Consider the following 17,654-nt stretch of genomic DNA (forward strand, 5'->3'; position numbering starts at 1 on the left):
TATTTTACTTCCAATTCACATTATGTGTGACTCTATAGCACCAAACACCCTCTGGAGAGGGCACGTCTTCATGAACTGCATTGACCTTGTAGGCTCAGACCCAGTCAGGGTTGTGGGGGCCAAGCAGGCCCATCCTTCTGGATCTTTCTCTACTGCCGCTTCACTCTGCCTCTGGGGCAGGGGGAGTTACTCTGGGCTTCCATCTGTTCTACCCACTGAGAGTCAATTACCAACTGATCCTCAAGAATGCAAAGCACTTTGAAATCGATAGAGCTCCATAAAAATGTAAGATAAATGTCTATCACATGTGATCAGAAAGAGTAAGTGAAACATAATATATGGGAACAAAATATCAAAAATTCAGGTTATTGTGCAGAATTAGCTCAGTGGTATCTTTAAAATAATGAGGTAGCACCAATCAACACTGAATTTACTACCATAATTGGTTTAAATGACATAAAACCACTTTATAATTAATCTACATAATTCATGTATCCATAATTGCATAATTCCAAACAGAACAGATTCCACAAAGTAGGACTAAAAGGAAAGGAAATACAGTACTTGAGGAAAAATTTCCCAGAGGAAAAAAGAAATCTTCCTAAGACAGAGAAAAAAATTTACCTATACTAGGGAACAGATTCAGAAACCCTTTCTAGAATTAATCTGAGGTGTGCATCACTGAGAAGCTTAGGATATTTGCTTACAAGATACCAAAAAGCTGCCAATTTGAAACTCAATCTCACTAACAAAAGTTGATCAGCTTAGGATTGTAACATGTTTTGAAAGTACAATGAGTAAAATTATTTGCAACTATAAGCAAAAGGCAGCTTTGGAAGTAAGAGCTGCTGGGGTTTTTTCTCTTTGAATAAACTCATTCTTTTTTTTTTTTTTTTTTTTTTTTGTCGTTTTTTCGTGACCGGCACACCGGTCAGTCTATATAGGATCCGAACCCGCGGCGGGAGCGTCGCCGCGCTCCCAGCGCAGCACTCTACCAAGTGCGCCACGGGCTCGGCCCGAATAAACTCATTCTTCACCCTTGACAACGTGACCTGCGCCACAGCTCCTAAGACCAAAAAATCAATAATGTGGTAAAGAGAATCCATGAGGCTACAGCACTTAATGGGAATACTTAAGAAGATTCCATTCAACAATCTAGTTTGCTGGCTGGGTCTCCCTATTGAGAAAAAACTATCCTGTGGTGTAGATGACCAGTCTTAATTACTAGGCCCAGATATAATCTCACCCTCTCTGAACTAATAAACCAATGTATCATTTCATAAAACAATTCCTTGTGATGTCAGGTAATCAATTCACTGGTCTGTTTGATCACTCCTGAGTGAACCAATACACTTGAATTTCTAGACCAGCAAAGGTGGTGACTACTTCCCACAAATGTATCCATATACTGTACCTAGAAATGCCATTCAAGCAACTTGATAAACTCAACCTTAGAGTGGCCCTGAGACACCCAAATTATATACATAATTTTTAAATGAATTATTTATAGGGAGATATATTTCTGTGTTTAAAACCAAAAACTACCACCAACAAAATAAAACAAAAACCCACAGCAATCTTGACACATCTTTCCGGAAGAAAGATGGTTCTAGTCTCCCTGAGAAAAACTGATTCAGAGATTGCACTGGAGCAGGTGACAGAGCCAATGGCTTGCGGCAAACCTCCTATACTCTGCACAGTCACCCAGGACGCCGGCTAGGTGACCAGAGCCATGCATGGAAGAAACATCCATCTGGTGCCCTCATCTACTTACTACCTTGGTCACATCAACACTGAGAGTTGGATACAAACTTTATTTCCTGTCTGGACCTCCCCACCGAGGAAAAGTTATCCTGTGTAGATGGGTGGTGCTCTTCTTTCATGCCAAGACTACAGAGGTATTCTGACGGTCTCTGTTCCTGCTAGACTGTCAGAAGTTCAGGACCACTGCTTCCAATCCTGGTTACGTGTCCATCACAGGAACTTGGTCGCTGTGAGAACTTACCACATGGTGAATGTTCAGGATGAATTTCTTTTGCATGCGTCATGTAGTTAGTGTCCAGGAGCTAGTATTTCTGAGGTTATCTCCCCAGCAGCCCTTCCTGTACTTCTTCCTAGCTGAAAATGCCACCCATTTGCCCAGTCTCTCCTGCAGGGGTAGCTTAATCCTGACCAGGAGGATATAAAGCAATCTGCAGAGACACTGCAGGATGAGAACATCATGCCTGGAGCTGTCTGTGGCCACCAGGTAGGGTCACTGTTGATTGTACACCCAGGATGGCAGAACGGCAAGGAGTTAGAAGCCAGGCTCCCTTCCGCTTCCTTAAGTGCTACACCAATCTCAGGAACTGCCTATCTCCAGGCTTCCCCCGCCCCGGTGGCTGGCCAGGATGGGGATCCCAACTCCTGACCTTGGTGCTATTAACAGCACTGTGCGCTAACCAAGTGAGTTAATGGCCAGCCCTCCCAGACTTCTTAATAAGTGACACTAAAGCCACTTTTAGTTGGGTTCTCAGTTATTTTTTGCAGAAAGAATTAACTGATATATTTAGAAACATCCTTATTCTGAACATGATTTACCACATAGAAAAATAAGTGTGGAAGGAAGGAAAAATAAAAATTTTACCTTTTTGGGTACACAACCAACATTCACCTAGGAAAAAAAAAAAAGGGCATACTTTAAGAATATTGAACTCAAACCATCAAACAAACTTGCAAGCATCAAGCAAGGAGAATCCCTCTAGTTTTAAGTCCCAGTGAACTAAATTCTTTAGTTACTTCCTATTTTCTGTTATAGAGTTGGAAAAGATAAGAACATTGTTTTCCTTATGTGATGAGGTAGAGAATTTTACTAATCAGCATTTTCTCAAGAAAAGCAGCCAAAGAGAGAAAAAAAAAGGGTAATCAGACCATCTGAGCAGCTGTGTTAGATTTATGGGAAACTTACTATGAAGTACATGGATAAACATCCACGATGGCCCATTAAACAAAACCTCTAATGGAAATCTACATTATCCTCAGGAGCAAAGGACAATGGATCAAGCAGTGAGATTCATCTGTGCTATGAAGTCTTAAATATTTTCTAGAGGCAGACCACAAATTTGACCCAGCTTTTCAGCAGCCAATGCACAAAGGAAAACACAAATAGTTGTAAGATTTCATCAAATAAAAACTAACCAGATACTTAGGAAAATAACTATTTATATTGGTAAGGCTAGAAATTCCTCCCAAGGGTCCTTATAAACAAGCTGCAATGTACATCCTTACATACTCATTTTTGTGCATATCTATTGCCTTTTGATCAACTCCCAAAATTAAAAAAAAAAAAAAAAAAAAGGCTGAGTTAAATAGGACTCTCATTACAAGGCCTTGAGGGTAAGAAATTTAGACTTGACTGAATGGGTAACCATTCAGTGTATGCTAGCAGAGGAGCTGCTTGCAGAAGGAAAACTAGATTTATCTCACTTTTTTGAAGGGCAAATTATCAACCCTTATTGCCATCTAATGTGTATTTCAGATACCCTTTAACCTTATAAATACTGACTGGAAGACACCAATGATGTGTCTTGGACACCACAATGAAGTTATCACACTTAATCAACTGTGTATCCTTAAAAAATCAGTACATTTGCTCATCCCTATTGGCACAGCCTAAAGACTGAACACTTAGACACTAATGAATACTCACCAAAACCATAAACACAGTTATGCGCTGCCTCACCTTTCAGTCGACAGGTCATATACCACGGTGGCTATGACATATGGCCTAGCCACGCAGTAGGCTATACCATCTCAGTTTGTGTAATACTCTATGATGTTCACAGAATGACAAAATCGCCTAAAGATGCATTTCTTGGAACATATCCTTGTCGTTAAGCAACACATGACAGTATGAGGTATATGGCATAGAACTTGGGATGCTGAGCAACCATTAGTAAAGAAATGTGAGAAAACCTAAATACATTTAAATCTCTAAAAAATAACGTTGACTTATGCTATGGTTTGAATATGTATGGGTTGTTCCCACCAAAACTCATGCTGAAGCTTGGTCCCCAGTGTAGCAGTGTGGCAGTGTTAGGAGGTGGTATCTTTAGAGGTGAATGCGTTGTTAAGATGGATTAATGTCTTTCTCAGGAGACTGGGTTAGTTCTCGTGGCACTGGACTAGTTACTGCAAGCACGGGTTGTTATAAAGCAAGGCTGCCTCTCGTGTTTGGTCTTTCTTGCACATGTCCACTTCCCCTTCTGCTTCTCTACCACGTTGTGATGCAGCATGTGGCCCTCACCAGGGGCCAAACAGGTGCTGATGCCATGCTCTTGGACTTCCCAGTCCCCAGAATCGTGAGCTAAATAACCCTCTTTACTTTGTAAATTACCCAGTCTCAGGTATTCTCTTACAGCAACAGAAGCTGGACTAATAAAACTCATGACTACTTGTAGGCATCTAGCTTAAAGAAGTAACCAAGATATAGAAAAGCTAAATGCGCAAAGATGATTGTGTTATGTAAAAATACATATTTGACTATAATCATTTCCTACTGTTCGTATATATAAAAATACTTATGGAATAAAAGTGAAGAAAACAAGACCCAGTAGAAAACTACATTTTAAAGAATTAAAGATAAAAGATAATCTAAATAATGGAATATTTTTAATCTATCATACTGGTAAAATTTTAAAAGATTGATTATAACCAGTGTTAGCAAGCACGTCCTGTTTGGCCCAGCAATTCTACTTCTAGGAATGTACCCTAGAGAAATAATCACATATGCTCACGTGCCCAAAGATGCATGTATGGGTGTTTCCTGAAGCATGATCATAATTACTGGAGACAAGTTAACTATCTATCAGTAGGGAAGCATTAAATAAATTACTGTACATTAAGCCTGTGGAATACTCTGCATCTATTCAAAAAGATACGGTAGATTTCTACATACTGTTATGGAAAGAGTTCTAAGATACAATATTGTATGACAAAACGAAAGTTGTAGAATAAAATATATTCCACAATCCACTTTGTATTTATATACATATGTATATATCTACATATGCATTTAAACGCAGTTTGGCTCTACTTCAGTCAACAGTGTTTCTCTGCGGAGGGAGAAAACTTTAATATTTTACTATATGAGTACATGTTCCTTATCATGGGAATGTAGTCTTTTATTACTTGTTTCACTTTTTTAGACAAAGAAATAAACCAAAATGATTTACTTGGGAAGTGGAATTTAGATGAGTGATTCTTCGATCCCTCTTGTCTATAATACCATTTTTTTTCTGTTATGAAATCAAATGCTTCTAGACATAATTCATATAAGGTGATTGTAGCTCTGCTGATCTTGACTGTAAGAAAACAGATTGGCTTTCCATGTGCTCCAAGAATACAAGCCTAGCTCTTAAAACAGAATGTTTTCTGGGAATCCTGTTGTGAAATCTGAACTACGCAGGTACTTGCCAAGGCACACGATATGACATGCTAGATTCAAAGAAACCTGCCCAAATCTCATTAATATCTCTAATCTTAATGAGATTTTGAAATTATCTTAATTTTTAAAATCTTAATGAGAGTTTGAAAGAGGCATTCTTATTGAAAACTAATCTTCTGTTCCTCTGGATGTTCCAAATTCTGTTAACAGCATACCTGCTATGATTTCATTATAATCCTATTATTTGCTATTTATTATTCTGCACTCAGGAATTATAAAGGAATGAGTTATGTTTCTAGTCTGAAGTTATCGGTTATTTGGGATTTTTTTTTTTCCCCTGGAAAGAGACAGGTCATATACTGTCTAGTTTTGGACTTAGATTTTTTAAAAATTAGGTTATACTACAATAAGGATTCTAAAGGCAACAGGAGCAGAACTCCTGGGATTGAGGGAAGGGTGCAGAATTCAAGCCTAAGAAAATAATCAACACCTACAACATCACTACAAGCACACTATAGAGAAATTACTTTGTACTAACAATTGGAATGATTTATGGCTTTCTACCTAGACTGCCCTTCCATTTGACTAAGCTGAGGATATGTTATTTCTCAACCCCCAAGTACTTGACAAAGTTATGGGGACAGATGGAATGAACCATTTCTAAGAAAGGAAGACAAGTGCTTCTTAAGTGGTAAGGGTGGAGGAAGCAGTCGAATCCCTATGGGAAGAAGAATCCCAGTCCCTTGGGGGGATCATTTTATCATCAGACATGCCTTCTCAAGTTCATTTGGCAGGCAAAGCGCTTCCCAGACCCTTCACACCACACCTTTATGCCCTATAGTTCACTGCTTAAATTCACTAAGAGACGTTAACTAGGACAGGCTCCAAAACCAATTACCCCAAAGGTAGAGATGATTCAGTATATTAAATAAATATACTCTGTCTATCCTTCAGTCTTCCCAGGGACCTTTTAAAAGCAGCTCAGGGCTGGCCAGTTAGGTCAGTTGGTTAGAGCATGGTGCTGATAACACCAAGGTCTAGGGTACCATCCAGCCAGCTGCCAAAAAAGAAATAGAAAAAAAAAAATCAATAAAAGCAATTCAAGCTGTCATAAAGCACTACATGTTCTGAACCACCCTTGCATATCATCAATTTACTCCTGATACACATTTGAAGCTATTTTAAAGTTATTTAAGGCAATTAAAAGAAATGTTGTAATATGCTTCTTCTAAGGGCCAAGATAGCCTGAATTTCTTACACTGATGCTGAGTGTATGACTAACTTTGGTTTATTTTTTAGAAGGTTATGGCTTTCTGGCTTCTAAATTTTAACTTTCAGTCATTTGTTCACTCAGAAGTACTGATTAAGTACCCACTTGTGCCAGGTATTATGCAAGGCAAAGCACTGAATGGACATAGTCCCTCCTCTCACAGAGCCTACAGTCCTAGCCAGAGAGAGACTCTGACCCTATCCAAGATACCAACTCAAGGGGCACTACAATTCCCTAAAATCATGGAGCCTTGGGCCAGAAATCAGAGAAAGAGGGTGGTGGAAAATTGGGAGCTTGTGTCTGGCCGGAGAATCTGTGCTTCAGGGCCTGGGACAATGGTGGAAAGAAAGCCTGTGACCCTGAAATACTATTGTCCTGTTTCGGCAGCTCCTGGAAATAGGCCTCCAGGAGTTCCCACTGCTTTTGGAAACCTAGTTACACTCCAGCGCAACATGACATCAGATGCCTCTTTGACTCGGAAGAGATGAAAAGCACATGCAGTTACCTACAAAGCTGGGAGGCTAGAAGTGAAGAACTCAGTGCAGTCGTGCTCAGCCCTCCCCTCTGCCACTCCCTTCTCCCCCTTTGCTAGCTAGTGACGTGGGCGTGAGGTCGTCAGAGGAAGCACAGCTCAGCCAGGTAGGAGTGCGACTCTCAGATCTCCCACTTCATGGCTGTAGGTGGGTAAGTTTCCAAATCTTTCCAAGCTCAGTTTCTTATTCCATAAAATGAGAATTATAATATTTCCATTACAGAGATTTTGAGGAGGTTAGAGATAATGTATATAAAACACTATTTCTAATTTACAGTAACATTTTTTTCCTTCCTGGTGGCTGGCTGGTACAGTGATCTGAACCCATGACTTTGTTGTTACAAGGCTGTGCTCTAACCAACTGAACTAACCAGCCAGCCCTCTAATTTATGATATATCTGATGACACTAACACCTCTGAATTATTGCTGCAGCCTGCTGGCTCCCCTGTGCACACAAGGCATATGGAAAAGCAAGGAGACAAATTACCTGGGGGCTCCCTATCTGAAACAGGATCAACTTATAGCATAGGCAGTGTGCCTCCCAGACTGGGGCCCTAGTGTGATGAGTTCTCAGGGCTCTGGCTTCCCATAGGTGCACACAGTGGGTAAGACCCCAAGCATTCAATACTTTCCACCTGGGAGATTCCCTCACAGGGTCTCTGTCCTCCAGGTGGGCATTAACCAACAATAAGCTGTAGGAAGAGACAAGTTGCTTGCACTGGTCAGTAAACCCATCCTCAGAGAGACTCCTGTAACTCAGCCTCCCTTCCAGACTAATAGTCCATTTCCGAGAGCTTCCTATTCCAACAAAACTGGTGTTCAGAATCTTTCTGTTCAGTGTAGGGACAGAACATGTGCAGAGTCTGGTGAGACAAGTGGCAAAATTCTAGGGTTTCACCCTTTTTCCTAGGGTTGGCCCCTTTTCTTTCAATTCTGCCTAGATAGGTTGATATGGATTGTGTCTCCCAAGTTTTATGTACTAGTAGCTTGGTCCCCTACTGTGACTGTTAAGAGGGTGGGAAATCCTATCATGATAATTAAAAGGTGGGGCCTAGAAGAGGTGATTAGATTGTAGGACCGTGCTGTAGTGAAGGGATTAGTAATGGCGGTCAGGGGCGTGGTTCTGAGCGCTTTAAAAGTAGAGTGTATGAGGAACTATCCCTGCCCTCTCTGCTCTGCCATTCTTGCCATATAACACTCTGCACTGCTGTAGAGTCACCTCACCATATGCATTCTCTGGACTTTGGACTTTCCAGCCTCTGAACCTATAAGCAACAAATTTTGTTTTCTTATAAATCACCCAGTTCCAGGTATTGTTATAAGCAACAGAAATGGACTAATACACAGGTAAAAACTTGACATTGCTGGCAGTAAAAACAGAACTTGGTTAATTTGCAACTGTATCTGCCAAGAATGTCACCTGTGCTATGTCACCTAATCATATATTCGATGCTGCTTATTCTGGAGTTTTCCTATACACCTTGCAAAGCAGAATTTCAGCAAGATAAATGAAAGTTTAACTTTGTGGTGCTTTATTTCACTGAGTTACACTTAATTCTGAAATGAGAGTGATGTATGATTATCTTTCTTCCTTCCTCTGGTTTCCCTCACCAAAGAGTTGTCCAGTTTCTTCCCTCTGTCTTCCTTCTTTCAGCCTAAAATCTATTTTGAAACCAGAATGAAAAAGCATTTAGAAAACAAATGAGTCATCATTCACGAAGCAAAACATCAATTTGTCACCTCATTCTTTTAGCAACTATACATTGAGTACCTATTTTGTGGAAGACACTGTTCTAGGAGCTTAAAAAAAAAAATTGGTGACCAAAAGAGATAAAAAGTCCCTGTCTGTAGCATTTCAGCGTACATCAATAGTGACTAAACAAGCTGCTGTATGGACACATTTAGCTCTGTCCCTGGCACATATTAAATGTTCAATATTCATGTGTCTATTTTCAAAGGCTTTTTCGTCTTAGATAAAGGTTAGTTCAGGGAGACATCAAGCTTGAGAAAAAAATTAAAGTGTTCTGTGCCAATTGAGAAAATGAACCAATACATTTCCAAGAGGTATTAACAAAGGTTTGAACCAAAATTATTTTTGCTCAATACTTAAGCTAAACCCACTAGATTAACCTGAACATCCCAGTCCCTGGGATCATCAAACTTGAAAGGATTGTTACTCTGGGGCATCCAGGGGGACCTAGAAAGAGTGTTGTGAGACAAAACTCTTCTGGAATGTCAGCTCTCCCTACTACCTCATGTCCACTGCAGTGATATTTGGCTGGCTACTTCCTACCCCGTACCCAACAACGAAAAGGATCTGGGATCCCACATCCTATTTAATCTCTCATGTTGCAACACCCAGAGAATAAATGGTTATTAGTTGTGACTGGAATCCACTTACAAATGCTAAAGGTTATTAGTATTTCCAAATGATTCCTTCAATTTCACTCTACAAGAAAACTTTCTGTCCCTACTTTTCAAAGTACATTTTATAAAGAAAGAAAAACTAAGGGGTTCGTAGGCAGTCCTTTTTTTTCTGGCCCTGCAGATTTAGGGGGTTTTGAGGTGGATGGCAAAGCAATATTGTACTAATACCTGTGCAAAAAATTAAACAATCCACAAGGCAAACCAAAAGCCAAATTTCAGCAAAAGTGTTTGCCTACTTCAAATAACCTCGTCCCTTATGACCATGCCTTTATTTGGCACTTATGAATATAGGTGGGCCCCATTTTATGAAATTCTAAACCCAAAAAACAAATTAAGGTAATTTTCTGGGTTTTGAGGGACATTTGTCAATACTGACAGACTGATGAGTTTCTTTTAACTGAGCTTCTTTTAGTAAATTACATCTAAAAATGTACATTCAGCCTTATTGGGACACAGACATCATAATATCAAGGTACACACTATCACCTCCAAGTTAGGGCATGATTTACATGTAGCTGAGTAATTGTTTTCTAGATAATAATCTACAGAGCAGCCTGTTTCTCAGGCCTCCTTCAAAACCCCCACCTCTCCTGCGGGCTTCTCCAGTTGGCGCTGTGCAGCAGAGTTCACAGTGACTTAGTGGCCAAGAAGCCTCTTGCCACATGATCAACCCTTACTACCCAACACTCACTGGTGTGTACGGCATGCCAAAACCACAGGAACACAGATTCTCTTTACGACAGTCTGTACACTCAGCAAGAACACTAGAACATGAGCTCCTGCACACCCTGGGGCAAAGAGAGCAGTCAGTCAGAAAGCACTTTACTTCAAGCTGACTCCCCTCCCACCCACTGTGTAGGAGAGAAGTGAACCGCACAGACAAAGCTCCCAGAAGGTTCTAATTCACCTTGGCAATCTTTGTACTTCTCCTCGATCTACATGTGATCATGAGAGAAGCACTGTATTTAGCTTTTTGGAGACTTCAGAAACTGAACTCAAAGATGATCTTTGAATTTTTTCAACCATCAGAAATGACTTAATCTCAGTGGGCAGCAAGGGATTACTTATCTTTAATGGAATTCTAGGGAAAAATAGATGATTTCTTTCAGTTTCCCATTTTTTTATTGCTTTTAAAAAAATTTATTGTTATACAACGTAATTAATTTTCATGGCCCTTTACCAATTCCTCCTTGTCCCCACTCTCTCTCTCTCCCTTTCTTACCCCCTGGCAACTTCATTTCTGTTCACTTCTCTTAACAAGTTCAAAGAATTATTGTGATTGTTTTGGGCTTTTTTTTCTATTTATTTATTTGTTTGTTTATTTTTATTAGCTCCCACATATTACTGAGAACATGGGGATTTTTCTTTCTGTGCCTGGCTTATTTCACTTAACATAATTTTCTATAAGTTCATCCATGTTGTTGCGAATGGCAGAATTTCATTCTTTTTCATAGCAGAATAGTATTCCATTGTATCAATATATCACATTTTCCTTATCTACTCATCTGTTGATGGGCATTTAGGCTGGTCCCAGCTCTTGGCTATTGTAAACAGAGCTGCAGTAAACATGGGAGTACAGTTGTCCATTCAACATGATGATTTACATTCCTTTGGACATATACCCAGCAGTGGGATTACTGGATCATATGGTAGTTCTATCTGTAGTTGTTTGAGGAAGCTCCATACCATTTTCCATAATGGCTGCACCATTTTACAGTCCCATCAGTGTAGGAGGGTTCCCTTTTCTCTGCATCCTCGCCAGTAACTGATATTCTCTGTCTTTTCAATATCAGCCAGCCTAACTGGAATGAGATATCTCAAGGAGGTTTTGATTTGCATTTCCCAAATGATGTTGAGCATTTTTTCATGTGTTTGTTGGCCATTCTCATATCTTTCTTTAAGAAATGCCTATTCAGCTCCTTTGCCCATTTTTTAATCAGGTTACTTTTTTTTTTTTTTTTTTTTTTGCTGTTAAGTTGTTTTGAGTTCCTTGTATATTCTGGATATTAATCCTTGGTTAGATGCATACTTTGCAAATATTTTCTCCGACTCTGTAGGTTGTCTTTTTGCTCTGTTAATTATTTCTTTCACTGTACAGAAGCTTTTTAGTTTGATATAATCCCATTTGTTTATTTTTCCTTTGGTTGCCTGTGCTTTTGGGGTCATATTCATAAAGTCTATGCCCAGTCCTACTTCCTGAAGTGTTTCCCCTACGTTTTCTTTTACCAGTTTTATGGTTGCAGCATGTACCTTTAATTCTTTAATCCATCTTGAGTTGATTTTGGTATATGGCAAGAGGTATGGGTCTAGTTTCATTCTTCTACATACAGATGTCCAATTTTCCCAGCACCATTTATTGAAGAGGCTGTCTTTTCCCCAGTGTTTGTTCTTGATGCCTTGGTTGAAGACCAGATAGCTGTAGGTATATGGGCTGATCTCTGGGTTCTCTATTCTGTTCCATTGGTCTGTGTGTCTCTTTTCATGCCAGTACCATGCTGTTTTGGGTACTATAGCTTTGTAGTATAATTTGAAGTGAGATAGTTATGCCTCCAGCTCTATTTTTTTGCTCAAGATCACTTTATTTGGGGTCTTTTGTTGTTACATCTGAATGTTAGGATTGTTTTTTCCATTTCTGTGAAAAATATAATTGGTATTTTGATGGAGATTGCATTGAATCTGTAGATGGCTTTGGATAGTATGGACATTTTCACAATGTTAATTCTTCCAATCAAGAGCAGGAATATCTTTCCATCTTCTTGTGTCCTCTTTAATTTCTCTCAGGGATTTGTAGTTCTTGTTGTAGGGATTTTTTCCTTGGTTAACTTTTTTCTTAGGTGTTTTATTTTTCTGGTGACTATTGTAAATGGGCTAGTTTTCTTGATTTCTTTTTCTGCTAGTTCATTACTGGAGTATAAAAGTGCCACTGATTTTTGCATGTTGATTTTGTATCTTGCAACTTTGCTGAAATTGTTTATCAACTCATATCTTTTCTACCATCAGAAATGACTTAATCTCAGTGAGCAGCAAGGGATTATTCACTTTTAATGGAATTCTGGGGAAAAATAGATGATTTCTTTCTGTTTCCCATTTTTAACATCTAACCCAGTATGCTAGATCTACACATGTTCTTTCTGTAGTTTATCTAACAAGTTTAATTCAGGTTGAGTATCCCTTGTCCAAAATGCTTGGGACCAGAAGTGTTTCCAATTTTGGATTTTTTTCAGATTTTGCAATATCTTCACATACATAATCAGAGATCTTAGGGATAAGACCCAAGTCTAAACACAAATTTCACTTATGTTTCATATATACCTTAAGCACATGGCCTGAAGGTAATTTATGTGATATTTATAATAACTTTGTACACAAAACACATGAAGTCAGGTGTGGAATTTTCCACTTGGGGAGTCATGGCAGCACTTCAGATTTGGGAGAATTTCAGATTTTGGAATTAGGAATGCTCAACCTGTAGAAGTTCAGGAGCCTGCTGCTGCTTTCAATTATGAAGCAAGATCATCTCATACCTGAGCTTCTTACCCCTCTTTTCTTTCAAATGTCTCAAAGTGATAAATTCTATCAAAGAAAAGTGAACTCTCAGGTGCACCGTCTTAACTCAAGTGGCTTAAACAACAGACATTTCTTTCTCATACTTCTGGAAAGTCCAAGATCAAAGTGCCCGCAGACTGGATTCCTGGTGAGGGCCCTCTTCCTGGCTTGCAGACAAATACCTTCTCTTCCTTCTCATTGTGTCACATGACAGAGAGAGCAAGCTCTGATCTCTCTTCCAAGGCGCCACACTCTCATGACCTCATCTAAACCTGATTACTTCCCAAAGGCCCCACCTCCAAATACATTGCATTGGGGGTTAGGAATTCAATATATGAATTTTGGGGGGACACATTCAGCCCATAGCAATAACACATGTCACTCATCTTGAAAATACATGTCTCCATCATATCACAGGAAGGAAGACAAAGCATCCTGGAAAAGGAAGACAGAGGTGGAGTCAGAAAATCAAGTCAAGTAGTCATACCATATAAACACTCTTGGAAGGTGTTCTAGGCCGGTTACGTCAAAAGCACAAAATTATGAAATTAGAAAAATGTAACAAATCCAGGACCAAACTCATTGTCGTCTGAGCCTCAGAATTATTCAGGGTTCACTGGATTCCTTCTAATGCTTCCACTGGGTAGAAGTCTTCACACAGTCCCTGTGTTGCACAAGGCCCCTAGCATTGTGTCTGGCTCATGCACCAGAATACAAATGGAGTTTTTAAAGAACACCTCTGGGTCTGCTGGGGCCTAGGGTGGGAGGCTAGCTGCTGTGATTTAAATGTCCCCCCGAGCTCATGTTGGAACTTAACCCCCAAATGGTGGTGAAAGGTGGCACCTTTCAGAGGTGATTGGATCACGAGGATGGTGCCCTTGTGAATGTATCAATCCATTCATGGAGTAATGGGTTGATGGTTTAATGGTGGTCATGGGTGTGGTTCTGATAGCTTTATGAGAATAATGGAGAAGGTTAGCTCTCTAGCTCTTGCCATTCTCACCGTGTAATACCCTGGTCTCCATGGGACCCTGCATTGCTATAGAGAGTCACCACCAAAAAGAAGCCCTAACCAGATGTGTTCTCTGGACCTGGAACTTCCCAGCCTCCAAAACTCCAAGAAATAAATTTTGTTTCTTTATAAATCATCCAGTTTCAGGTATTCTTTTATCAGCAACAGAAAATGAACTAATACACTGGCTCAAAACAGTGGCTCCCATAAACTCTGTTAACAGTTCAATAAATAAATGAACGAACAAAAATAAAACAATCCACTACCTGTAAATAAACACTGCTAGAAGAAGACCCTTATTTGAACCTTCTGTATGAGTTCATCCCTGGCAACTTAAAAACTTTACCAAGCTTTAGAATTAATGTATTTTATTTCAAACTACTTTGCGAGTCAATCTTACAAAAACTTCTATTTGGCTTCCCCAAGGGACATCTCCAACAGTATTGCTTAACACAAAACCCCTTTTATTTGTGTCATTACCCTGCTCAAAAACCTTCAACAGTTCACTGTGCTTCCAGAATCTCCATTTTTAAAAACCAAAACCAACCCATCAGCTTCCCATCTTAGTTCTACTAAAGAGACACCTTTTGCTCCAAATTCAATTATACAACATAACCTGCTTCTATGCCTTTGCCCTGACCATTCTCCCTAAGAGTGGTGTTCATCTTTTGAGGTTCAGAAAGATACTGTCTCCTTCATGAAATCTTCCCATGGTGCCCAAGCAGAAGTGATAATTCCAACTCTTCTCTGAACTACTATGATGTGTTATTACTTGCAGCAGTCAACACAGACCACTCCACTTTGGGGTTGTCTACATTTTGTCTCCCCAACATACTGTACATTCCTTGAGGGAAGGGACTTTCGTCTTACAAATGTTTATACCTACCCTTTTCTCTCTACCTGCCCCAATCTAAGCACTTAGCTCTTAGAATACAAGAAATGAATACATGAACAAATGGAATGATACATTCCACAAAGCCTCAATTTTCCCTATACCTGCTTGGAAATCACTGCACACGTTTACTACTGCAACCGTGGGTAGCCCACATATCTGGAATCCTTGAACAAATATAAACCTATGTCTCATATAAACCCAGATATAATTGGTTATATCTTCTCCAATATTCAGTGCATACCTACACCCTTCCTTGTAATTTAAAACCAAAAACCAGTTTGAGAAGGGCCCTAATGGAATGTCATTAAAATGTTAAATACAGGATTTCCCAAAGATATCAATGCTTAGATGAAAATAAAAGTTTTGCTGCAGAATGAGATAAGCAAAGCCAGGCACTCCATAAGGCAGCAGTAATTGGCTGACTGTCCTGGGCTGCCCTCTCCTTGTTCTCAGAAGTTTCTCTCGGTGTACTCACATTCGTAACAGGAACCTAAAAGCGGGTCAGTCCCTCCTTGACTAATACTAGTGGGAACCAGGCAAGGACGGTGGATGCCACAAACTAATTATGACATAAACGGGAAAAGAGGAAAACAGAGAAAAAAGTACAGAGAGGTATAGAGGTGAGAAGTCATCAAATACTCTCACCAGCAGCCCCGGGGACCTCAGAGTGGCACCCTCAGTCTGCCTTGTGCAGAGACTTCTAATGTAGTCTGACTGGACTAGGTGGCAAAGTTCAAGTTGTTAATTAACAGGGATTTTTCCTTTCTCCTCATCCCCACGTACATTTTGAATTTGAAAAAAGAGCACTGAACAATACAATCGGCCTTTTTCATAGCTGTCCATTCTTGGTTTCATTCATTCCACAAACGGTTATTGACCAAGGCATTTTATTAAGATGATAAGAGATACTCAAATATAGGAACTCATCCCTGCCCTTAAGGAGTTCTCAACTCGGTATAATTTAGACAGCAGTCTCCAAAGGAATTTAGAGAACCCGTCCCCAAACCCAGCTTACTCTTGGATACAGCATTTTAATAATCAACAGCAAGTGCCTCACCCAAATCTTGTGATAGAAAAGGCCACTCCAATAACTTAGTAACAAAGCTTATTTTTAAAAATTATGAATAGTTTTCAATACCAGGATTCACAGCCCCATTTTTTGGTAGCTTTGAAATCCACTCAAAAACAAGACAACCCTAAAAAAGCAAAAGGTCTGAGAATCACCTAATAGTAAACCTTCTATCGAGATAGCCCGTGGTTCTCAACCTTGGCTGCAATTCAGATCACCTGCGGAGCTGCTGGAATCCCAAAGCCCAGGCTGCACCTCGGACCAACTGAGTCAGAAGCCCGGGCAGCTGAACCCAGGAGCGGCATTTTTAACTCCTTCGGGGTTTCGAAAGCGCAGCGATGGATGGGAGCAACTGCTGCCAATCCTTCTGCCCTTGAAATGGCAGGGAGATCTCCAGGATCTCCATTCTTCGTGAATGCATCGCGCCCCCACCCTCGCGCCTACACACAGGCCGCCTGACGTCTCCCCAGCTGCAGGTTTGCGGGTGCAGCGCTCTCCCCTCTGGAGGAGTCAGGCTGCAGAGCTGTTAGACGGAGCAAGCCAGGGCCTTCGCTGACAGACGCGGCGCAGCTCCGGGGGCCGCAGACAAGACCCCTGCGCTTGTCTCACCTGCACCAGGTGAGGTCCTGGCCTCAGACGCGGGGTGGGGAAGGGGACCCCGCGGGGCCGGGGGCCGCCCGCCGAGACGGGCGGGAGCGCTTCAGAGGGCAGCGGCCGTGAGCCGTCGGGGCTGCCGGACCCGGTACTCACGCAAGTGCCGCCCAGCTTGTGGCTCTCCACCACGGCGGCCCTGGCGCCGAGCTCGGCTGCCCGGCGCGCGCTGGCCAGCCCTCCGGAGCCGCCCCCGATCACCAAGTAGTCGTAGGAGGCCGCGGCGGCGGGCAGCGGGCGCGGCGGCTGCGGCTCCAGCCTGCAGGCCATGGCGCGGGAGAGGGCGCGCGGGGCGCCGGCGGGCCCGGGCGCGGGCAGCGGGAGACCGGGGGAGGCGCGCGACAGCCGCCGCCAGCTCGGCCCCGCGCCCGCGCTCGCGATCAGGGCCCGGGGCAGCAGGGCCATGCGCGCGCGTGGGGGGCGGGGCGGGACGGGCGGGCGCGGCCTCACGGTGACTAAGCAGCGGCCGCCACAAGGGAGGGGGCGGGGCGGGGATGGGCGAGGGGGCGGGGCGGGGCGAGGGGCCAGCGCAGCCTCACGGTGACTAAGCAGAGGCCGCCGCACGGGAGGGGGCGGGACGAGGGGGGGGGCGGGACGAGGGGCGGGCGCAGCCTCACCGTGACTAAGCAGAGGCCGCCGCAGGGGAGCGGGCGGAGAGGGCGGGGCGGCCGCGGGCGGGAAGGACGGACGGACGCCTTCCCGGTAGCTCCCCAAGCTGTCGCCTCGGGCGTGGCCGCTGGCGCCCGTTGCTTGCGGACGGGAACGCTGCCCTGTGTTACTTTGCGAGCTCTTGTTCCTCAGGTGTGTTCCCTAGACCACCTGCAGT

The 17,654-nt window shown here is 42.1% G+C and overlaps 1 protein-coding gene across 1 annotated transcript in view; it reads right to left on the reverse strand.

Moving 5' to 3' along the window:
* Window positions 1–17,233, reverse strand: part of GSR (glutathione-disulfide reductase) — a 47,482-nt gene extending 30,249 nt beyond the window's left edge. The window contains exons 1-2 of the mRNA XM_063077030.1: window positions 16,928–17,233; window positions 2,627–2,653 (exon numbers count right to left, since the gene is read on the reverse strand). Of these exons, the coding sequence (XP_062933100.1) occupies window positions 2,627–2,653; window positions 16,928–17,233 (333 nt within the window). The remainder of the gene's footprint in view (window positions 1–2,626; window positions 2,654–16,927) is intronic.
* Between the last annotated feature and the right edge of the window lie 421 nt (window positions 17,234–17,654).

The sequence above is a fragment of the Cynocephalus volans genome, chromosome 13 (assembly GCF_027409185.1).
Source record: "Cynocephalus volans isolate mCynVol1 chromosome 13, mCynVol1.pri, whole genome shotgun sequence".
Taxonomy (NCBI): Eukaryota; Metazoa; Chordata; class Mammalia; order Dermoptera; family Cynocephalidae; genus Cynocephalus; species Cynocephalus volans.